The 25,248-nt window shown below is 31.7% G+C and overlaps 1 protein-coding gene across 5 annotated transcripts in view; it reads left to right on the forward strand.

Annotated features, from left to right (window-relative positions):
- Positions 1-418: 418 nt before the first annotated feature.
- The window catches only part of LOC134264537 (uncharacterized), a 41,709-nt gene continuing 16,879 nt past the window's right edge, over positions 419-25,248 (forward strand). The window contains exons 1-11 of one of the 5 annotated variants that reach the window (XM_062746829.1): positions 419-486; positions 3,859-4,121; positions 5,829-5,936; positions 6,674-6,736; positions 7,438-7,476; positions 9,416-9,540; positions 10,013-10,214; positions 10,910-11,007; positions 12,384-12,601; positions 15,586-15,716; positions 19,939-20,002. In XM_062746829.1, the coding sequence (XP_062602813.1) occupies positions 3,996-4,121; positions 5,829-5,936; positions 6,674-6,736; positions 7,438-7,476; positions 9,416-9,540; positions 10,013-10,214; positions 10,910-11,007; positions 12,384-12,601; positions 15,586-15,716; positions 19,939-20,002 (1,174 nt within the window). In that variant the 5' untranslated portion in view covers positions 419-486; positions 3,859-3,995. Of the gene's footprint in view, positions 487-3,858; positions 4,122-5,828; positions 5,937-6,673; positions 6,737-7,437; positions 7,477-9,415; positions 9,541-10,012; positions 10,215-10,909; positions 11,008-12,383; positions 12,602-15,585; positions 15,717-19,938; positions 20,003-24,055; positions 24,086-25,248 lie in introns of those variants that run through there. The other 4 variants (XM_062746830.1, XM_062746826.1, XM_062746828.1 and 1 more) reach the window with 4 other exon arrangements.

A 25,248-nucleotide genomic window follows, 5' to 3' on the forward strand; every position in this document is an offset into this window, starting at 1 on the left:
TTACATATCAATATTATATGATTATGCATAATATTTTAATTATTGATATCACGAAATAAAAACTATTAATATTTTCATTTTTACTCTACACCGGTATCAATTTGACGCTGCCAAAATTCATGTCTTTTCATCAGGCCTTTTATTTTTAAGATTTTAATCAAATTTTGCTAATACATAAATATCAAAATATCAACACATCTACATACATTTAATTATACATGCTGAAATTATCTGGGTCATTTTTTAAGCTATCAGAATAACAGTTTATCTTTTTTCCTTTCAAAATTTTTTAAAATTTTCCGTTTTGTGCCTTTACGGTGCTTTTAGCAACGCATTGTTTGCTTTTTCGGACTTTGCTACCCGGGACATTCGGTTTCCCTCGTCCTTCATTCGGAAGCGTCGTGTTGCTAGCTGACGTCATTTTATGGAGAAAGTGCACGATATTTTCCGATTTCAATAGAGATTTAAATTTACTGACGTATTTTGGTAGGTAAACAGATTATTATTTTCTTATACCATATTTCATAGAGATGTTTTGCTGAAGTATGTAGGAATAGCATGTCATTTTCATCATTCAATGTTCAAAAGGCGGGAGACAATGTAAACTAAAACAGCCACCAAAGTTAACCATGTTAACCCGAAGTTCCTAAGTCTCAAATCTTCTTAGTAGGTGTCAAGACTTACGGGCTTAATGCTCCGTGAGGACAAATGGAAGTCTGATTTCAGACAAAACACAAACTTTTTATTGAAGATATGATATGAAATGAAAAATAATTAAGTATAAACAATTTATACATTATAATGCAACCCTGTGAATAGAGTTTCACATTTGACATGTTAGATAGTTTTTTTTGGGGGGGGTCGTATATTATAATCATGAAAACTATGTGTATGATAAAATACACTGTCTTAAGATATGATTGTATCATTTATATTAACTGTACAACCATCAAAGGTTTTTCCTAACTTTCAGTATCAATTTAACATACTTTGCAATACTCATGAATAAAGTTGCACTTTCATATATATTGCACCCGCCTGCTCTTCAGACAAATGTAAAATGGGAATACATCAGTTTGGGACAAACAGCCTGAAATACTATTTACTTCAGGGAGATAAATATTACACACCAAAAAAAAAAAAATAAAAGTAAAAACTGAATTTGACTAAAAAGTGTTATGTACTGTATAGCATGAGTAGTCCGAAATATCTTACATTTTCCAGACTCTTTTTTTGTACAGTCTTATTTTTTACAGACCAGGAAAGCGTAAAATATCAAAATTGTGAAAAAAGCCTGGAAAACAACAGATAATGCAGACAATTTAGAATTGAGATTCTGCAGTCATTCTAAGAAGCAATGGTGTCTTTGTTCAAAATTTAATAGCTGATTTAGCTATTTGTTGCCTTAGATCATCTCCTGTTGACATTTGGAATGATGAAAAACCTGAGCCACCAGGAGTCGTTACACTAATAGTTTTTTTAAGCCTGCAAACTTTTGACTCCTGTCATTTTAATGCCACTGAATGACATCAGTAGCATCTGAATACTAGATGGATTTGAAATGTGGATATTATTGCTTTTTCACATGAATTGAAAAGATAAAAATGAATGAAACATGAATAATAAAGTTATGATCTGCATTATCATGATTATACTGGGGAAATGATGGTGATTAAAATAGCTACAATATATGTACTGTACAACATAAAATAAATCTCTTTCCTGATAGCAGAAAATAAAATGAACATAAAATTCATCACATTTTATTCGGTTTTCCATGCAGGCACACGGTAGATGTGTTATGAGATTTCATTCAATTTTCATTAATTACAAGCACCTTTAGTAGCAAGAGTGTAAAATAAAACAGAATAATATATATATATTTTTGTAATGTTTTTGTTTTGTTTGATAAAGGAAAAACTAATAAATTGAGTTCATTGACGGAAATAAAAGCATGAGGCTGAATGTTAAGACTAAATGTCAGATATATACTCAACAAAAAAAAGAAACGCATATTCAGATTAAACATGATAATCTAAATTTTCAGTTTAATATATTTTAAGGGTTTTGATAAAAATTCTTATGTTTGCTTTTAGTATTTTCAATACAAGATGGACTTGATTATCAAAGAAAAAGTTCACTTGTTTGTAAATAAATATATCTGATTAAAATGAAAAAAGTTTTTAATGTGAATTCTAGTTGAAAATTCATTCTCCACTGTATACAGATAACAGATAACCTAGCTACCAGGGGGACAGAATTCTGGTTTCTACTTAGGATGGTGCACAAATTTCAATTTTATTTTTATGTTTTTGACCAAAAATAAAAGTTTCTGTTACACTTATATCACTTGTTTTGATAAGTTTGCATTTGATCATGTGACCTCGGTGTCCTTTTATTTTTAGCATGTTGTAGTGGTGCATCTCTCTTATAAATATATATTTGTTGAAATTTTTAAAAATATGTCATATTATGGTGACTCGATCTGGAGTAAAATCCTATCAATAATGTTCAAATGTTTCCTGTGATTTTTTTTTCTTTCAATGATTGGAACTTACACAGCTGAAAAGCGTATTATCAGATAATATAGATTTAACAAGAATTTAAATGGCGTTTTGCTGTCAGAAAGTCAGTAGACCCCCCTCAGCTTTTAATAAATTTGGTTATTTTGTTAAGCAAAAAATAAACCCCCAATAATCAAGGTGATTCAACTTTTAATGGATCAATTCATTTTATTAATTTCACAGATGAGTTGATTCCGGTTAAAATAATCTCGGGAGCTATATAGTCTAAGGAAATAAATTTATTTAATAGGATCTTTCATTCTTTTCTGAACTATGAACATTATGACTTTTTTGAAAGTATTCTCTTCGTAATCTTGTTGTAAATGCAGTTTTGGGTGCGTAGTAACTTAGTAAGGCCTAATAATTGTGTTTTGATGACTGCATGAAAAGCAGCCAATGACAATGTGTCAAAAATTTGTGAGGAATATGAGATGAGGTGCCATTTTGTCACCTAGCACAGCATCTATTTTCTAAAAAAAACATATACTCCATTTTTCTTTCTGTCAATTGGGCCATAATAATGCGAGTACATACAAGTACATCATCTTTATTTGGCACTCCATCCATACATTACAAAATCCATTTGACCATGCACTCAAAACAAGGGGGTTAATTTTTTTTAGAATGTCAGAGATTCCAAAAAGTGTAGTAGGTATGAATCAATCGGTAAGCTACAATTTTGAAGGTTATATGCTATCCTAGCAGCTACATAGGAATAGGAAGCATTAAGATAGCTATAGTACGTAGCCTTAGGCTAGCTGAGCTACACTAACTGGATTCTGACACAGCCCAGCCATATATAATAAATGTCAGCATTGTTTTAGTCAGAAATCCTTTGACAAAGAGAGATAAACCTCAGTGATTCATGCAACCCTGGTGTGCATTGTGATATTTGTCCCATTTCATTCTGCAGTATAATCGATAAATGCATTCTCCGATCAATTTCTATTCTTCTGGAAATTCAATAACAAAAAAACCTTGAAATGAAGAGATATTACTGATAAACTTTGGTATACTTGAGCCCTCCGTCTTTAGTAGATATATTACCTAACTCAAATGTATAAGTTCAATACAAAGCTCTGCCCCTGAGATGCCTGGGTAGATATCCCAGAAGCGTAAGAGCTTTAAATTAAATCCCAAAACATAGATTTGTCTGTGTGTTTTGGCATTATGTGTTTTGTAAGCAATGCTTTGTCATTTAGTACTTGATAACCATTTGATATTTACATTGAACATAGTCAAATTAAAGGCCCTACTTTAAATTAGTTGAATTCTTTTTTCTGTTTTTTCTCAGATCAAACCAATGGTTGGATATAGAAGACTTTGCATCGAGATTTTGTGGAGTTTTTACCATTGGCAAGTGAAATGATTTTGAGGATGTAAGCAGTACATTGGTAGACCAAGTACCGGTACATCAAGGAAAGTGAAATCATGATGCGGGGTTTACACCCTTCTAATGCAGGGGAACTCCCTATGACCCGGAATATGCCGTTTTCCACAAAAACCATGCCGAGCAAGTCCCACAATCGCAATATGACTGGAATCTACTTGGGTCTTGTAAGTACATGTATCAGGCAAATTATCTTCTATTTACCATTATATGTATGTGTGGCAATTTCAAATTGCAAATCTCAATCACTATTGGTATACTGTGAAATTACTAATTTTCGTGGGGAGTTGAATTTCATTGTTTTCGAGGTCTGGGAAGACCCAGGAATTTATGACCACCACAAAATGTAAGATTTCAAATGCATTAATTACTACTAAGCATTTTCCAACAATGAAATCAAATCCCGACAAACCAATATTTTCCCCCAAAATCTCGAAAATTTGACTGCACAAAAATATGTGATTTTACAGAATGTAGTGCATCATGTTTGTAGGCTTTGAAAAATACATATAAAGAGTGTATTTATTTATGCTGTTTTCATCAAATTAGCACAAAGCTGGAAAATGTTTCCTGATCATGCATACATGTACAAATTAAGTGCTTTGGTTACCGGTATGCTATCCTAAGATTTTGTTAAATATGTCAAAAGATGGATGAAAATGATGATACAGTATAAATTTCCCCTAATCATTATAATTTTGGTTCCATAATCAGGTTTTTCTAGATATGAAAGTATTAGGTAAATGTATTTGCAAATTATTGACTTGTGTTTTCTTTAAATGTCTTGTGTTTGTAAAGTCAGGAGCACCTATTTGATCAGAACTTCATAAGTCCTAAAATTCGGGACGACGTTTTAAGTAGTCATTCAAATATTTTACATATTTTCTATGTTGATCTATTACATAAATAAATAAGTTCTTCATTTTTCAATGAAATGGTTTGCAATCGAGCAGATAAAATTTGACTTTTTAACCCATTACAAGCCTCCTTTTAATATGGAAAGAAATTTTAAAATTGAAATGAAAAATCACAAAAGAACCGTTTTTATTTGATTTTTGTGAGTACTTGAAGTGTCTCTAATCAAAAAATGCAATTCCGTTATTATCTACAACTCAGATTAGAAATGTCATGTCAAGGTACTCAGTAAATGTGTGCACAGGGTGCAATATATATCTATAATCTTTGCTTGGTGACATGCAGGTGCCTTATTTACGGCAATAATGACCATTGAATCCCACGATAAATGTGTCATAAATATCTCTTTGATTTATCAGGCTACCAGGTCTCAAGTCACTTTGAAGAAAATCTTATATTTCGTTTTAAGGCCTGTGTCATTTCAGTATTGGCAACTTGTCATTTGTTTGTTATTAACATATGTGTGAACAAAGTCAGCCAGGACTTAAAAGGCAAGGAAATACACCGCTATCTTGCCAACAATGATATGATAGCTAGATACTGTCTTGTAAATATTTTGGTGCTAAGTTCTCAGTTTACGGTTACCTGTATTATGAAAGTTAATACATTGAAGTTTTAATAAAAAAAAATGAATGTTATATTCTGTAATAAAGATATGACAATGTGAATTTATAAATTTTAAAGGGGCTTTAATTATAGTCTTCAAACATAGCATAGTTTACGAATTGTAATAGATGTGTTTCGATTTAATTATTTTGATTATGTTAAGATTATAAAAATTAAATTCTATATATGTGTACAGTATGTACCTGTTTCTTGATTAATGTATGTTTCTCATTTAATTATGTACAATGTATCATATAACTGGAAAGAGTAATATGATATTTGATTTATCCAGCATTAATTACATGCTTCAAATATAAAAAATAAAATGATTGTATTTATTTTTTGTTATATAGGAAGGCAACATTAAACCTCCAGCTTCAAGGTCACCTAACGTCCCTGTCATAGCCCGGGGGAGAGGAATGTCCCAGAGGATTAGGACCCCCACAGAGCAGAGACGATACGTAAGTGGGGAGGGGGGGGGCTGTTATAAAAGATAGAATATTAATACTTTGATTAGAAATCCATTTATTAAATTTTTTCCTGTTTTAAAGTGATTTTCCAATCAGCACAACTTAGATGTTAAAATGGTATTATATACTTGTATAATTTATGGATAATAAATATTGAAATTGAAATGTCTTTAAATATCATATAATAATCAAAACAAATTAGAAAGCATCTTTAAAAGCAGTGGTTTTAGCTTTATTAGGCATAATATGTCTGTTGAAATTGTCTTTGCATATAAACAATTATGTAAAATGATATTTGTAGTTTTGGTGTAATTTCAATATTAAATTTAAGCCTTGATAAATTGCGTAGGGATGGTATCGTAAAATACTGTAATTGTAGTTAGATTTTTTTTAAAGGATGCTACAATGCCTAAGTTTTTGTCAGATTTCAATGAAACTTGTTACATTAAGAGATTAAATTGATTCTGTACAGTACATACAATAGAAGATGAGAATTGCACTAAAGGAGATGGGCAAACATAGTGTGCAGAAAGCTTTATACCGGTATATAGTTTCAGATATACTATAGACTTTTTAAAATGCTCATCATGTTCCCCGATCTTCTTTGAGCATGCTAATTTATGTAGGTTTCTGTATTTGAACATGTATGTGGGTTTCTGTATTTTGACATGTATGTGGGTTTCTGTATTTTGACATGCAGTTTTATGATTATAATCTTTAAATTACAGAAAATGGTGGAACAGTTACGCATTAAAGAAGAGAAGAGAGGCTTTGTAGGACAACCACTCAAGGTTATAAATCTTAATGACTGGAAAAAGGAAGGGGGATATTGATGTCATTTAAAGAATAAAACCAAGAGACTAGGAGGGGTCTAGTGATTAAAGCCAATCAGAGACTGAAAGCTGTGTAAAACCTAGCTGTTTAAATTTATTGTAATTTATTTTATTTCAATTCTAAGCCTCATTGATGTAATAATTAACATTTTCATTTGAATGCCATGGAAAAATTTCACAAAGGAATTTAATTTTAAATGTCAGATGATAACGAAATAATTATGAACATAACTGACAAGGAAATTATAGTACATGAAATTATTTTTTATGAAATTCAAAATGTCCATGCAAGATTTTCAATATAAAGATTGACCATTATTATCACATTATAAGAGATACCTTTCACCACTAAAATTCCTTTCATGCAGTTAAAATATGGAGGCAATATAAAAGTAATATCATAAAATCTTGCTTTTAATTCTGCACCACCTAAATGTAAAGCAAAGTCAACAGTGTGAAAGATATTCCTCCAAAGAAATTATAAAATTTTGTTTTGGACACTGATTTTTTTTTTTGTGTAACATATTATTTCTCCAAATAAAATGATAAATTCTGATTGGATGGATATTTACGGTAACATTGTCTTAGTGTTGAGTCTCTAACCATGTTTCGATGTTGGTAGTTTCATCTTAGCAGTGCTGATTCTTTCCCTTTTGTAGAGCGCTAGGCGGTCACATTCAGCCTTAGACCCAGAGGAGGTACAATATTTGCATCCCCTTTTATTGGCTTGCATGATTTTACCCTAAATTTTGCATGCATGTTTTTACTAAAAAACGGATTTTTTATTCAACTATAATACAGGTATATAGATAAAAAAACAAATAAATTTACAACAATTTTTTTGGCTAATATACATGTATGATTCAAGATCAGTAGAGCATTTCTGAGCATTTTTTTTTCTGTGTATAGGCCTGATTCATTTGAATACACCTAATCAAAAATTCAGAAACATATAGTATTTTAGTCTATCTAACTGTTTTCTGTGCAAACACAAGTACTTTATAAATTAGCCTGTCTATAACATTAGAACAGTTGGCGATAGATACAGAGTTTTTGTATCCTTCCTTTAGGTACCAACATTTTTGCATTATGTCCTTGACCTTTGACCTACTGGTATACTTTTATTCTACATTTGTAAAACATTAATAAACTTTTGCCATGATTTTTGAAAACTTTAACCTTGACTATAATATTTTAAATGGTTGGCAATAAGACTTTCATACTTCACAAGTGTATTGCTTTTCACAAGACCTGCCTTCAGAAACCAAGAATTTTGACCTTTGACTTAAAGAGATCGAGACAAATACTGTAATAGTAGTCAGTACAGTCTCAGTTTATTATGCATGAGCAAAAGCAAGTATTATTCTTATGAGTTTGCACACACATAAGATACGTTGCATTTAGAAATTAAGCATATATAAGACTTGAAATAATATTGATAAATGAATTTTTTTTATTTAAATGAATGAAAGGTGATGGTGTGCATGAGGGGATTTCATTTGTTGTATATTGAAATTAACACATTAACTGGAGTTTTATGATTTTTTAAATTTTTCAAAATTTAACACATTAACTGCTTTTCTGATCACAGTAAACTTTTATGAACCACTTTTTTGACCAAATAAATTTTTGAAAAATTGTTAAAATAAAGGGCCAAGTCCCCTCACAAGGGGAGATAATCAAGAAAAGACAAAAATAGGGTTGGGTCATTAAAAAATCTTCTTTTTTTTTTCCTAGGGTAGTGTAGATTCTAAATTGTTAAAATCATGACCCCCGGGGGAAGGGCGGGGCCACTGGGGAATCAAAGTTTTACATAGAAATATATAGAAAAATCTTTGTTCAAGAACCACAGGGCCAGAAAAGCTGAAATTTGCATGTAAATTGTTAAAATCATGACCCTCGGGGGAAGGGCGGGGCCACAATGGGGAATCAAAGTTTTACATAGAAATATATAGGAAAAATCTTTGAAAATCTTCTTCTCAAGAACCACTGGGCCAGAAAAGCTGAAACTTATGTGCACATGGAAGGATCATGGGGTAGTGTAGATTTCAAATGTCTAAATTATGATCAGTTGGGTAGGGTGGGGATGCATTATGTATTAAGGGGGAAATCTGGTAAAGAAGATTCAGGTGAGCGATGTGGCCCATGGGCCTCTTGTTTTTTTTTTCATTCCCTAGTTTTTCATCACTAATGTTGATAGATTTGTTATTTGCATGTTTTTATTGATACAGTATAAATATTAAGACAAAAAAGGATCTATTTCAAATATAGATATTCATCTGCAGTAATATTCTGATCTTGATGCCCAGCTACTATAACAGTCCCTGGGATATATACATGTACATTATTATATAGGTGTTCATCATGTTTTTGTTTATCAAACAAATGTCTTAGTTCAATTGTAGTAATTCACTTGCACCTCATTTAGTTACCTTAATTGACACCCTCTTTGTCCTTGACCTAATTTTTCTGATTCTATTTTTCTCATTTTCCTGAATATTGTTAGAAAATTCCTTCATTCATCTTCATTCTGAAATATATCTTGTTTAGAGTCCTTACCCCACACAATCATCTTTAATGGACATAATATTAAAATCAAAGATTATTTTTAATATCTCTGTTGTGTGTTATTTTTAGAGGAGGAAAGCCTTAGGTGCCCCCGAGATCCTGCCCCCAGCAGATTTAAGCCCCAGGACTGCGGCAGCCAGAAAATGGGGCCCAGGAAAAGCAGTGGATAGGAACCAGTTTTATGACTTAATCAAGTAATTTCAATATACTTACAACATGATAAAAAAAATATAAAAACAAAAACCTAAAAACTACTAACACATAATTGTCTAAGATATAGTCTCAGGAACAAATCATGTCCATAATTTAAGAAAAATTTCAGGATTCAGAGAAAGATTCATAAAATTTCTTACACAAATTTGTTACACAATGAATGATTGATTATTCATTACATTTCACATTCAAAATGTGCATTAAAATTAAAAAAAAAAATCATTAATCTGTATATGTTTCCACATTTGCCCTGTAATGGTTTGAAATTGTCTTGGCTTTGAATTTTCTCAAATATTTTACAACTGCCACTTCATACCTGTATTTGATTGAAACATGAATCAATGAATCAATTTTTTTTTAAATAAGACAGTTGTGAAAATTTAAATTAAGGCACGGAATGGCCAACAGTTCATCCATTTTTCATGTTAAATAATATGATGACCCTCTTTGTAGAACAAACCCTCGCAACTATACAGTGGTGGTGAATAATGGAGTGACACGGTCAGAAAACTTGTCAGGACTGATGAGTTTCTCCATGGATCACCCAGACGGAATCCCGCAAATGGTGGACACTCTTGCTGAAGAGGTCAACCGAATCTCAGCAAAGGAGGAGGAGGCAGTGGGCCTGGAGGAGTGCTTCAAGAAAGTCTGCAAGGTCAGTAAATATAGGTCATAATCAAGGTCAGTATAAATAGGTCATAATCAAGGTCAACAAAACTAACTAGGTCATAGCAAGGTCAGCAGAAATAGGCCATATCAAGGTCAGCTAAAAGTGGGTAACAAGGTCAGCAAAAATAGTCATAATCAAGGTCAGAGAAAATAACTAGGTCATAGCAAGGTCAACAAAACTAGGTCATGTCAAGGTCCAAAAAAAAAGTTAAAAAAGAGAGCAAAAAAAATAGGTAACAACAAGGTCAGTAATTAAAAATAGGTCATAATAACATTTTGTCTCTTTGGTACAGGTTGGAACTATTATAATATTAATTACCCAGATGTGAAATAAAAACTTTTTTGGGGATATGATATCCTAAATGAGATATGAATTTACAGTGCAAAAAATTGAAACTTTTAATTTTGACTTTAAGGATCATTAATCTGCATCAAAATACTTAAAAGGAATAACTTTAAGCAAGCAAGTATTTTCTGCATACCTACAGTTTGTTGGATTGATCCCAAAGAAGTTATTAAGGAATGTCCAATGGATCATAAATAATGGCCATACATAGTGACCTTGCATATGTGTCAATTAATTTTTGTTAGAAATATGAATGGTGAAGATTTTGCTGTTATAAGACATATTTATTCCTTTACTCACAATGCAGATTCATTATGGCCTCATCTTTATTGCAGGGTAATGTGGAATCTCTCCAGTCTCTATTTCCATACAGAAAACAGCATTCTACTCTCCAACGGGAACCTTCACAATTCAGCACGGGATTTACCGTCAGGTATATATAGCTATTGTAGACATAGAGACTCTTGTTTCTGTATAAAATGTAAGAATGAAATACTGTAGATGTACATTTTTCCATCCGATAATAATTTACTTCCTACGCTACTCTGGTGCACGTGTATGGTCACAAATTTCTGCGAAAGTTTGTCTCAATGTATTGAAAGTATTGAAAGTATAATTAAGAAATCTACAGATATCTAAAAAAATTATTATTAGATTATTTTCTACCGGCATATTCAACAGAAATTATTATTCCCCAGAATTTTGACTTCCTGGAAAAAAGTATGTTTACGGTATTTCATTTAAATAAATATAGATAGTTATATACATGTTGATAGTCTTTATTAAGAGAAATTGCCAGTGTATTTGTATTTGATCTAACTTTGTCTTATTTTATTACATCTTTGGATATTTCTATACACATGTATTAATTAATCTCCTTAACATAACGTTTCCTTCATTTATTAACAGCATTCACTCCTCCGTCTCTAGGCAGCCCTACTCATGTCCGATTCGACCCCCTAACACCCCCAAGACTCGCCCTGGAACCTCCTCCACCATTAAGAGGGGTCACGTCGTGTATCGGAGCGCTAACTCGGCGCGCAGCATCTCTCTTAGCTTCACTCAACCTGTGTAGTAGAAACTTGGGCCATTCTTCTTTGTAGTAGATAGTTTTTGTTGTGTGAATAAGAGTTACTTCCCTTTGACCATTTCTCTAAGCTGAACGTGCACTCATGTTTGTGATCATTTCATTATTTTGGCATTTTCCTTATCAAGTTGTCATCATGGAGACTTCCAGTGAAATCAATTACAGGTAACTCGGGCTGTGATTGGTGCTTGGTTGCGCACAGCTTTGTTGTCATGGTTACAGGTCTGCACGGTCCAATGGTAGCAGAGCCCTATAGATGACTGGTACTGACTTTGCACTCTATTTTGTGATGAATAAAATTTTAAAAAATTACCAGCAGGTGGTGGGAAGGCATGGAATACCGGTACATCATTTCCTTTCTTGTCATCTGGTTCTGAATTGCAGGGTTGGGTTTTCTGTGTTGTTTTGATATTCTAGAATAGGAATCTGAATTTTCTAGATTCCTTATGATTTCAAAATACCATATGTGTAAATATAGGTATATTGTTCTCACACTTTAAAAAAAAAAATAATGGAAGCTTTTATCATGCATTAGAAAAAATAATTTTAAAATATTTCTATTTTACATTTTGACATTTGTCTGTTTGAAATAAATGTCTTGAAGGAGTAATTAAATGTACAACAAACTGATAAAAGCTTCCAGTTTGGTATTGTCTATAAAATTATATTTAAAAAAAAAATGAATGTTATTTTATGTCTTTTATGAAATTTTTATTTTGTAGGAGTTATAGAAATCCAAACCAAGCCGAAATCATGGCCAACTTTTCTGAGGGTAATTCCCAGCGCCCGCGTACAGTGCCTGTCGACTCTACACATAATCGCCCTATAGTTCCTAGTCCATACTTCTTCCGTCACTATAACAACCCCTACAATAAACTTAACACTAGTGCCTCTAGTGCCAAGTCTCGCAAATCTGCACCCTCTCACATCAATTTTGATGGTAAGTATTAAAAATTCTTAAAAATCTTAATTGTCATTGTTTAATTAATTTAATAATGTCTAATTATTAAGTTCATGGAGGCTATTCTTACCTAGTGAAGCAAGTCTGTCCATGAGCCTCTGATGATGCCTAAAATGAACATATTATGACATTACCATACATGTGTTTCTGTATTCCTTATGCGTACATGTATTCTGAATTTTTATTGGTTGAGCAGATGTATGTTGTCCATCAGTTGTAAACATTTGAATATTTTCAACTAATTTTGGTTAATTGCATCTATGGGTAACAGGGAAGCAACATTTTGAAGTTCATGGGCCCTACGTCCCTGGGGCTTAAAGGATGTGGACAAAATCAATGCAATTTTCAAAAATCTTCTTAACCTCTGGACTTGAAGATTGTCTTGTATAGAAATTTGTAATACAGTATAACTTGTTTTCTCTCTCCTGAAGTTGAAGGAGACATATGAATTAGATAATGATTACTGATTCCTCACCAGGCTGTAAAATAGTTGTCACACACATCAGGTATTCCAGCTTCAAATATAGCCAATGTGATTTTTTCCTAAGACTCTAATGATACTCAGGTGACCATGAAGGCCCATGGGCCTCATATCTATCATGGAACCTCTCAGATTTTGTAGCTTGAATGAACATTACATTGGGAAGACAGGATAGTGGGATTAGCAAAGGTTAATTTTTGAAATCTGAATCTTTTAATGGAATTTTGAAATTAAATGGTACTGTTTATTACACAATCTTAATGTCATTAAATGATTTTGTTTATGGGACGCAAAATCATGAAACTTGTGTGAGAAAGTTAAGACCATCTTAAGGGGCTATGACATCAGTTGTCAGTGAACTATAACTGATGAGAACGGGGGTTGATGAGGAGGTCAAAGCAGTGATGAAGAGTTTATAGGAGACTTGTGATTATAAAGGGCTAATAATGTCATTTACCTCTGACCATCTGTCATTGGGGATAGTGATAGAAAGCTGGTTATAATCGCGATATGTTTTCTATATATATTCAGAGGAGAGAAAAAAAATGCGGGTAATGTAATCATTAGTTGTCCATATCTTATACGATAGAGTGACCTGAGAACAAAGTATGGATAATGGATGCACATTGTATGGGCTGTCATTGACTAAAATTTGTATGTAAAATGGGCAAGATGATCGAAAGAAGAAAAGAAGGTCAGGATTGGGAGACTAGGTCTTGGGATGGAGGGTGGGGGTATACATAATTTTTGCTCGGAAACAAATTTTAGATTTCATTCCTGTAGAGATCTGAAAATTAAAAATGACACTATTAATTACCAAAACATATCTCCAGTTATCTATGACTTAAACATTATATTCATTCAAACATCATGTATACTGGTATTTCATTCAATTATATACATGTATATACATGTATAAGTATTATTGATGCAGTGTCTAGTACCATAATGTGATAGCACATGTTTGTCGTGGTGAATTTTGATTGCATGCTTATACAGCGATGGCATGATTTAGAGCGAATTTAAGTTTTTATTTTCTGCATGCATGATGTTTGTGATTTGACGTCAGTGCTTCTTTATATTTTTTTTTTTGGTTGACCATACATATACTGCGCTTTATGATATTCAAAATCCCAATATTTTTTATCAACTTTTCATGCATGCCAGGGAAACAGTGACGTAGAAGTCAATATTTCTTTCATTTTTTTTAAACAGAGTTAAAATCAGATAAGTAAAATTTGCCATCCACAAAGAATTGTAGTTCTAGTTTGAATAACCTTAACCCTTGCTTTTCTGAGGTCCAGTAACACTTTAGGAGAAAAAAATTAAAATTTTAAAATTCAAAAAAGTTTTAAGGGAGCTTTGAGATATAAGACGAGGAGGAGAAAACTCCTACCTGCTTTCACTGAATTAGATCATAATTGAATTGAAAAATAAAAACAGCACCAGAATGATTTAAGTAGACAGGAAGAGCTATTTTAGTTTAAAATATTGTTATTTTTAAACTTCATTTCTTTTAACATTTGGAGCTGCCAGCCTCTAGAATTGTGCCTGCACAATTTGTATGATACGTGAGATGCAATGTATATAATCATGTTACCCTTCCCACATGTATAATAAATGTTTTGGTATATTATCTCCACTACTTTTTAGGTACAAGCACAACATTTCTATCTATGAAGTGTGTTATATAACCTGATATTATCTTAGTTATATGGCTTTCATCTTTCTTATATATCATACAGGAAATGGTAGATAAAATCAATCTATGTTATCTGATATGAATTAATTTTTATTTCAATTTCCTCAGCGTTACTAAAACAGTCTTATTCATAGGAATGGCATGAACTCTTTAACGGTGATTGCTTTTTTACTCTGAAAATACAGCCACCAGGCCATTCTAATCTAGCAGCATTGCTTCTGCATGGCATAATGCTTTTGTCTCTGAAATGTCACGAATCGTGGAGATTTCGCATCTCCCTCTCTGGCCAAGCTCAGCATCAATTTGAAGGGGATTTTGTCTTGATTTCCTCCCTATCTTTTGTGGGGAGATAGAAAGAGGAGGATTTGAATTTATTCTTGAATTAGAGAACTAATACAAAATCACAAAAGAGTAGAAAATAATTAGAGATCAGTAGTTGGTAAGAATGATTCCGAGGGTGTTTGACAAGTAATATATGTTTGCACACGTATGCAGTATCCCTTCAATTAGAACAAAAAAGTCAAATTCCTTTATTTCATAATCATTTTCTATAAATTTAGACATATACAGTGTTCTTCCATTAAATTTATCAGTAAATTTCAGGTAAGACATAATAAGAAATTAATTAAGATCTTAATTGTTATTTTGTCCTCAAATAATGTATTTTAGTTTTTAAAAAAAATACCAAATGACATGTCTTTTGTATAAGGTTTTTTAAAATATGAAATGAGGACATGATATTTTAAAATATTTGTTTCTGATGTGAATTTGACCTTTTAGGTCAGCTATCCTCAGTTCCCGGAACGTCACGCATGGCTGCACTTCCTGGGGCTGGTGCCCTGTCACGGTCCTTGAAATCTCGATCAGCGGCCTGGAGTGAGAGTGACTTCAAGCTTCATGGAAAGCTACATGTAAGTATCCCCTAGCTCATCAAAGCATTTTATAGCTATATATATATGTTAGCTTTGTTGTTTTAATATATATATAGCCATAATTTAGATGATTCTCTAACATGGATGTGATATAAAAATGTTAAGTAGCTTTTATAAATACTGTATTTCAATTTGGAATTGAAAGTAATTGTTTATTTGGGGGGGGGGGGGCTCAGAATATTAATTTAATCAAGGTATGTCACTCATGAAATTTGTTAAATCAAGGATTTTTTATGAAGTCTTATTTTGGATAAGTACCAGTACTCATATATGTAGTATATGACAGGGGTCAGTGTGTATATTACTGAGCTACGTACGGTACAATTAAGTTGACCTTTTTGCACTTAAATTTTAACTTTTTGGTTAATTACTTTAACCTTCATCATATTTTATCAGATGTAACGATGGCAAAAAATATAATCTTATTTTACAAAAAATAGTTTGAATAATATTTATCATTGAACAAATCTTGCAAATTAATGCGCGTAATTTATTGTTTTACCTTTTTGCACTAAAAAGTAACATATTTGGGGTATTAAAAATCTAAATAGGAAATAAAATATTTGCTTGTTTCAAACTTTTTACGATTTAAGTGCTGATCATTCAAAAGTATCAAGAATTTTAAAATAACGAAAGAAAAAGTTGGGGTCAGTGATGTTAATTTTGAAATATTGGTCAAAACATGTACCAGGTAATTTTCAGGCAAAAAACGGTGTAAATTTTATCTTGACTTCTTTAACATATCTTCATTTCTCAGCAAAATTTGATGAGGGAAGGTGTAAAATTTGTTCTAAATATATAAATTGAAACCTTTATTAAATATTCATAGCATATCATAACGGAAAATATTTCCTGAGTAAAAGTATGTGAGACTAAAGTTCCAAGATATTAAAATTAAGAAATGTGCAGATTTGCAGAATTTTGTGTTAAATAATCTTCCACCACAAGAAATAGTCCCTCATAAATCTTGCTTCTTTGTGGATTTTTGAGCAGTTTTTTCATCAAATTTTGAATAATTTACATAATTTTAATATGTTATAAAAATTGAATTATAATAAATAGTTTTGAAGTAAGAAGCTCTGCACGAACTTTTCTAAAAAGCTGACGAGTGACATACCTTAAGAGATAATTATTTACATGTAAAATATTAAGGTATATCATCCCTCTTCCCATTGGTTAAATAAAAATTCCATAAGGCTTATGATTATACAGAAAAAATATAATTGAAATACGCACCATACTAGCATACCTTCCAGGACAAAATTTTACAGGAATGGCCCTTGGACTTGACAGTTTTATTTTTAGGAATAATGAATATTCATGTATTGCCAGTAAGAGTTATCTTTCTCATAAGAGTATCATTGAACCTTAAATTAAATGATTTAAGGAACAAGCATTTTCTTGTTAAACTTCATTTAAATTTAGCAAACTGCCAATTAAATGGTAACTCTGATTCATATTTAGAAAAAAAAAATGCACTGGAAAAGTTTTCGTTTAGCAAAAAAGTAAGGCATTTTTTTTAGCTCAATAAACATGCAGATACATTAATCCATGAAGCATTATTTATATTTTTTGTGCTTGAATATTGTACATTACCTAGACAAATGAAATTTTTTTCTCGATAACATTGTCATGGATAACACATTTTAGCAGATTTTAATCTTGCTATACACGCACACATACTAATAATCAGCTGGTTTATATGTAAATCTGCTTGTGGCCTTTTTCTTACAGCTTCTCTTACATGAGCTATTTTTCTGCATACTAGGATATTCGTGAGTGAAATATTACTTTAAAAATACTGCATGCTGCATGACAGGGCAATTTATTTCTCATTTATTGATTGATATTCACAATCTACAATTCGGTGTCTTTTCCTAAAAATACATACTCTTTAATGATTTTTCCCTTATTTTATTCCCCCTTTCTGCAGGTCACTTATTTTTATCATGATTGGATGTAATTGGAATCTTTATGGTGTGTTATAGAATGTGTTGCCAATCACGTACAAATTGAGATCTGATATTTCGGCCTTAAGCAATAGTCTGTATAGTAGTGTAGGTCTGCAATAATCTCGAGCTAAGAAAGCACCAAATCATGAACAGTTTGCCTAACATTTTTTGACAACTGTAGAACTAAAAACAGCCATATTTTTACCTGTAATCAAGTGTAAGAGACTATTGGTATCATGTTCTGAAAAGATGATATGGATAGTCAATCAGAATCTGTGAGGATTGACTATTGGGTGTGAAAAGGGGCCAAGACGAAAATAAAACCACATTCATTAACCTTGATGAATTGATACTAATGAAAACTTCTTGTAATATGAGTAAAAAGGGGCTATAGTCGCTGCTGAAGAGACAAACAATAGATTCTTGATCTAGATAAAATGGCAAAAATAATCATCCATTTTTCTCCAAATCCTTATTGAGCAAACACATGTTAAGAACAGGTTGGTGATGTTCTGTCGATACATCATTGATTGGCTCTGTGGGCCACTTATCTCAGACTCGTAAGACTGGTACGACCAGATTATCAACAAACACTACAGCACCGTATAAGGTCTTTGTATAAAAAAAAAATCACCGATCTCAATATCAAGGATGTAAACGCTAATAACATCTGCTTTATTGGGTTTTTTATTATATTCTCAACCTTTTATTAATTCCTACTCTTATGACTGTAAAATTGTCCCAAATATTTTTTTTCCCAATAACTTGCTTTTATTACTACGGATGCATATAATTACCATACTAGCAGATTTTATAGATTCATTTATTCAGAAAAAAAGGAAAGGGGTTCTTTTGATATCATATTCAGCCTATTTTAACTAACTCGCTTTTTTGGGGAAGCTGAAGGGAACAAGATCAAAAATAGAAGCATCTTTCTAAAATTTAAAATGCATTGACATTAATTGGGGATCACCAAATTTCCTGTTTATCAATACAGCGTCAGTGAAAAAAATATTTATAGCTGATCCTAATTGTGTCGCGGGTTTGAATCCACCCTGGAATGTGGAGACCAGTCCTTTGGTTAAGACTGGAGAAATCGAGGCCATGTGTTGTACTGGTGTTGGCAGAAAAAAGATCCCTTAAATCTTCATACGAGGGATGTTAAGCAAAAAACAAACAATATGGCCCAGAGATACACCTATATAATTATAGATAAGTCAGAGTTCTCTGATCTTGAGGAAGTATTTCTAATAGATGTATTGATCCAGTTTCCAGTTTAAAAAACTTGGAGATCAGATTTAGGATAAATAATGCAAGGTTTTTTTTTCAGAAATAGGCAATCTTTTTTTTTAAAGATATATGTTTAAATTGGTAACCTGAATAATGTATGTCAGGTATTGTGGGAGCATTTTGTAAGATTTTGAAATAAGGTTGAAAAAGTTGTTCAAAATTTTGTATTGAATTATATATAGAGCGACAAAAAGTGAGATATCTAAGCAAAAAGAAAGCAGTGAGAAATCTTGGATTTCTAGACTATTTTTCAAACATTGCTTATTTATATATTTAGATTTGAAGGAAATTTCTTGAAATGAGTAATTTCACATTATGAAAATGTGTTAATTTTGAATAAAGAGAGTGGAAAAGAAGAAGACCACATGAAATTACTTTTGTATGCAGTTTAGTATCTTACATAAAAAATTGTTTAGAGAGGACGAGATGACTTTTGCATGAGTTTGATGTTTTGCATGGGAAAACTTTGGTACAGAAATTTTCACAGATTTTTTTTTTGAGTTGGTTAAGTTTTATGTTAGAAAGAGTGAGAAATTGAGTGAGTGAACAAGAAAGAGAGATCAAGGTAGAACGAGAGAGAGGGGAGAAAACTCTTGATTTGGATTTTAAATTTCAACAAATACTGTATTAGCATACATGTATTAGGTCAGCACATTCAAAATTAAGTGCAATTTTCCTTTTCAACTTGTTGGTGCAATCATAAATAAGCACACTTGATTATTGCATTATGTTAATTACATTTTTTATTCATATATGTATTTAATTTAGCTAGAAATCAAGACATGATCAACAACAACAAAAGGAACTAAGATATAATAACCTCTAAAATAAGTAAAATTTTCAGTACAAAGAGTTATAAAGTAACTGAAAAAACTTCATATAGAGAGACCTGAACTGATCATAGATATTATTTTTTGAGTTTGTTTCAGGCATCTGATTATTTCATACTGTCATTTCAGGGTACTCCAAGAGAAATCCTACCTAGACCAGAAGAGAACAGTGTTATGGAGTCTGTCGTGAGAGGTAAGGCTGTCTGTACTGTGAAGTAGAAGCCATGTTCTGTAAATGTAATAGATTTGGTGTGTACAATATTTGGCGATTATTAATATTTCAACAAGTTAGCATAGATTTGACTTAAAGCTATCTAAATATGCTTGATATAAACCTATGATGAACAAGACATCAAGAGATGCGCACTACACTGCTAAATGTAATACCTTTACTGTATATGTTACTTCCAGGTAGGAAGCCTTTAATACAAGGGTTGATCCAAAAGTAATATCACAATAGCTTTAAAGTCTTTAATAATCAAAAATTATTTTTTTTATCTTTTTGAAATGTTGAGATAAGTACAATGTTTATAGTCAAAAGAAATTTTCAGGCAAAAATCAAAATAAATAGTGTTATTAGTATTAAGTCAGAATTTGATGATAACATTGAATTATTAAAGATTTTATAGCAATTGTGACATTACTTTTTGATCAACCCTCTCACAGAGTAAACAAAGTTGAAGAGAAGTGGGTGATACAAATTAAGTCATATTCCTAAGTACAGTAGAATTTTAATCACATGATAAAGTACAGTGAGGAAATTAATCTACCGGTAATTGTCTGTCTTAGACAATGATAAAAAATAACATACCTTACAGTGTTTTTCTTATAGAAGCCCCACTGAGAGAATGATAAAGTCTGGTGTTTGGGGGAGAAAAGTCTTTAGAGTTTAGTTATAAGAGGATTCTGTAAAGTCTTTCGGTCATAAGTGGACAACTAAGACAGTTTTCTTGGTCAATTTTTCAGGGAACTGATGTACATCTGTGTTTGAATTGGCCAGCTCATAAAATTAGAATTACAGTATAGCTTTATAGATACCATGCTTTATTTACTAATATAACCCAGAAGAAATGTTTTAGTACTCTCAACATAGAAAGTTTGCTGTTTGTATGACTTGTGATTAAATTTTGACATATGTTTTCTTGTCATAACACAAAGCTTTCTTAATGAACATCAAAGCCAATGACATATTGTGTAATGATACATAATTCCATCGGGTTTCTACAATTGACTTGATGTGTCATCTTTAATATACTAATGATGTATAGTCACTTTGATTACTATTATAATTTGTACCATGATCCTCAATATCCAAAAATACTTGCACAAGTTGTAGTCTAAAGAGACTCTGCTAGGTTGTGTTGGAATATCTCGGCAGATTTTAAACAAAGCAATTTGCATTTCTGAAAAAAAAACACACACAAATAATTTTTTTTTTAAGAATTAGGCAAATCACTGCAGCAGCTAATTTTTTAAGTAATAAGATGAAGCTGATGATGATCTAGATGTTATTGAAGGGGACTCTGGTAGTCAGAGTTCTGTGAAACGCTACACTCAGTGCTTTATAAATCTGGATCAATAACATGTTATAAGACGGGAGAGTGAGATAGATGGATTTGTGTGATGGCTAGTCTCGCACTATCTTAGCTTGGGGATGTTCATGTAAGTAGAAAGATTTCCTGTAAAACGGAATTAATTCTGGCAATTTATTTCTTGAATTTGAAATTTGAAAAAAAAAGAATGAAGATTTATCAAAACCGCTCACCTTTTTTTTTAACATTCGAATCTTTATGGCATTTAATATGTAAAATTTTTCGTCAATTTTTTCTTTGCTTTATTAAAATGATATTTTTAGGTAATATTTTTTACCACTATTTGTCTTAGTAAGTTATTGGTCAAACTTTTGGTTCAAGCCATGTCTTTGATTCTAGTCCAATTTTCAGACACTATTTTAAACAAGGATTTCTTAAATTTGAAATTAGATTAATAGCTGTATATGGTACTTATTTTTCATTTGAATGCAAAAGAATGAAATTAAAAGAAACACAGCGAAATATTTTTCAAGACATCATAACATAAGGTTATCAGCCTGGATATACAGGTCAAACTTGTCACTTACTTGTGAATTTTAAGATGGATATATTTCGGAGATCAGATTTTACAGGGGAAAAACATTTAAAGATTAACAACAAATTTAAGATTTGTATCTTCTTGTTCATGAAGCAGAAGAAATATTTTATCATAAAAAAGTGTGCTATTGCAAGACTAGTATCTGATGACTCTTTATAAGTATTGGGTTGCAAGCCAGTGTCATGAAAGTTTTTATTTTTATAAGAGCCAGAAATAAACCTAACCATATAACAGCTAGATAATAATTAATGATTACACAATCCTGATCTGAAATACTTGGCTGTGAACTTTTCAACTTAAATTATAGTGCCACGGATTAAATCATTAATTTTTTTTAGCAAATGAAAATCATATTAAGTTACAAAGTTATAGCCATATTTAATATTCATAACAGTGGTATAGACTGTGGTGAAAGAATTACAAAGGTCTTAGACAATTCTTACGTAACAAAAACAGGGATAATGTACCTAGCTAATTAACCAGGAGCTTAGAGCGTTACGTCTAATGAAGTCAGGTGATTTGTCGTACAATCTAGCCTATAACCAGAGGTAATCTTACACTGACATCTAATTTTTCTGAATTAATATTATTTTACCTCTTTGAGTGAGACAGCATATAAGTAAGGTATATATTTATTTATTTAAAACATGTATGAATACTATACAAGTTTATGTCTGGCAAATTTAATTGGGATTTAAATTTCTTATCTTTCTAAGAGTGCTTGAGTTAATTTGTATGATTATATTTCTAGAACTCTGAATTTTCCTGATATTTGTAATGTTTCCAAATGATCATTTCATTCATCGGTAAATCTTGCTTCTTAAATGACAAAAAAAAAAAAAATCTGTCAGTCTCTTTAGTCTGTTTTGGATGCATATCTTTTTTCATTGTGTTAGAGATATCACAATTCTTTTTCTGCATGTTTTAAGAGACGAGATCATTGTTTTTTGTATGGTCTATGAACCATGATAAAAAAATATTCAGTCTCGTTAATTTTTAAAACCTTTTTTTGGCCTCTGGAAAGCAAGGGACTTGGCAAGAATAAGACAATATTCATACAAAAAGTGTTTGCCTTTCAATTCGGTTAATGTGTGGTATATATAAAGTTGTCTGTCAAAGGTACGAGAACATGAACTTTGATGTTTGTCTGTCCAAGGGCTTCAATTCACGAATACGTTATTTATAGCAGGGAAAAACCCAAAATAGACTTGGCTTAATGTATCTTTGCCTAGGGTTGTGAAAATATATCTGACTGTTATTTTTATATGCAAGGATAGGTGTAGAAATGCACTCCATTGATATTTAAGAGAAAGATAAGCTTTTTTTAAAGTGGTAAGTTGACTTTATGTTCTTTTTTTCTGTGTGTGATGTTCACATATTTTAGTAAAAGAAGCATAATTGTAATAAAACCTTCCCATTTCTTTGAAAGTGCAGTGTGCATGCTTAACTCACGCAGCACACTAAAACAGATGTTAATATTTCATTTTTAAATAAATTAATTCTTTTGATATCGATAAAAGCAACTTGACATTAAAGTTTTAGGTATATGGCGTAAAATTCATTTTATGAGAAATAAACAAGGTGAAAAAAGATTTCTCAAACATTTTTTTTTTTTTTGGTTATTAATTGTGATAAGATTTATCCCCCATTTAAGAGCAGCATCTAGCATATTAGGGAAAATTCTTCATTATCTTTTTTTGTAATGAATGATATTGATTATACAATTTTTCAGAATACTGAAATAAAAGTTTTAAGATATGCCCTGAATGTTATAAAAAGTTATTTCTAGTTCCACCAGGCCTATAATTTTATAAAGTAGGGTTATTTTCAGCTTCATAATAGTATATATCTGGGAACCTTCTTGGTACACCCAGTTTTATTGCAGTTAATTGCCAAAACATTTTCGAACTTTCATAAGTGACTACTGGAGATGATAAAAATTGAATGTTGTAACAATTAAACAAAAAACAGTGTGATAGCTCGATCTATAGGTTAAAGAGACCAAGAATCCTTGATAATCTTTATGTGAATTTTCTGATAAGTTTCATTTGATATCTATATTGGAATAAAGTAAATCTGAAATGCAAGCTATATTTAAATAATATATTTTTCACAGGTGCCATGATAAAAGGAAGCATTGGTTCAAGTAGGTACATCAGCCCCCCGCTGGTTTCTCTCTCTAATTAGCTGTCATTTTCTTACCCCTCTGTAGAGAATATATACATGTATCCTCTCTTGTAGAGAAATGCAGAGTTTTTGTACATTCAGTTTTAGTATGTTTTATTTATATCCTTCTCTTCTATATACTTATGCATTCAATATGAAGAAAATTAATATAGATGTAATATTGAAGACATAATTCTCTCCAAAAAATACCCCTCTTTAAGCTTTGCATTGGTTTTTAATGAATTTGATTCAACGATCCTTTTAACCTCCATTTCTTTGAAAGTGCAGTGTGCCCCCCCCCCCCCCCCCCCCCCCCCAGGATGTAAGTGCTTAATCAGACTTTAATAGGATAAAAAATTCTATTTCTGCCCTCTGTTAACCACCCTACCCCCACCCCCAATTTTTTTATTCGAGGATACAGGATTTCATTTCATATACCAGTACCCCTCTTTCTAGATTTGTGGATTGACTTGCAAGTGTTTTTTGCAAGACTTTTCTGTTTCTGGTTGTAACTTTTCCTCTCCTCTCTCTGATACCTAATATAAGCTTCTGATGGCTTGTTACGATCTACCACAATGTAGGACTTGAAACTTACACCTTTGAAAATTAAAGTTCCATGACAATCCTAGTCAAAAAATAGATAGATTAACCAAATTCGAACTATTTATTTTGCTGTGTATTTGTATAGAATGTTTCATCGGTTGTGTATCATTGGCAGTACTAGAAACGCATAAAAGATGACGCGAATAATAGTTGGTTTACAGTATTCCATTGGAGAAGTTAAGATCCTTGAGAAGTTATTTATAGACGGAGGAAATCCAATGTTTTACATCAAGGGCCTGGGATCATTCACCATGATTCATTAACCAATCGATGTCCCAGGCCAAGTCATGTTCCCCGATCATTCAGAATTGGCACTGATATTGATGTTAGGATCAGAGGGCTTGTTATGTAGTACTCTGTTATTAACAGAAGCCATCCTCCAGGAAGTACAGATAAATTGCATTTTAAAGTTTTAGAAAATTGCTACTGAGCAGTATTATTAAGATTTCATTAACTGGATTGTTTACGCACCTTAAAATTGTTTGTTCCAGCTGCGTTAGGCTCATTAAATATGCACTGTAAAAAAGGTTTCAGACAAAT

The sequence above is a fragment of the Saccostrea cucullata genome, unplaced genomic scaffold (assembly GCF_032062105.1).
Source record: "Saccostrea cucullata isolate Sc308-1 unplaced genomic scaffold, CSIRO_AGI_Scuc_v1 ctg934, whole genome shotgun sequence".
Lineage (NCBI taxonomy): Eukaryota > Metazoa > Mollusca > Bivalvia > Ostreida > Ostreidae > Saccostrea > Saccostrea cuccullata.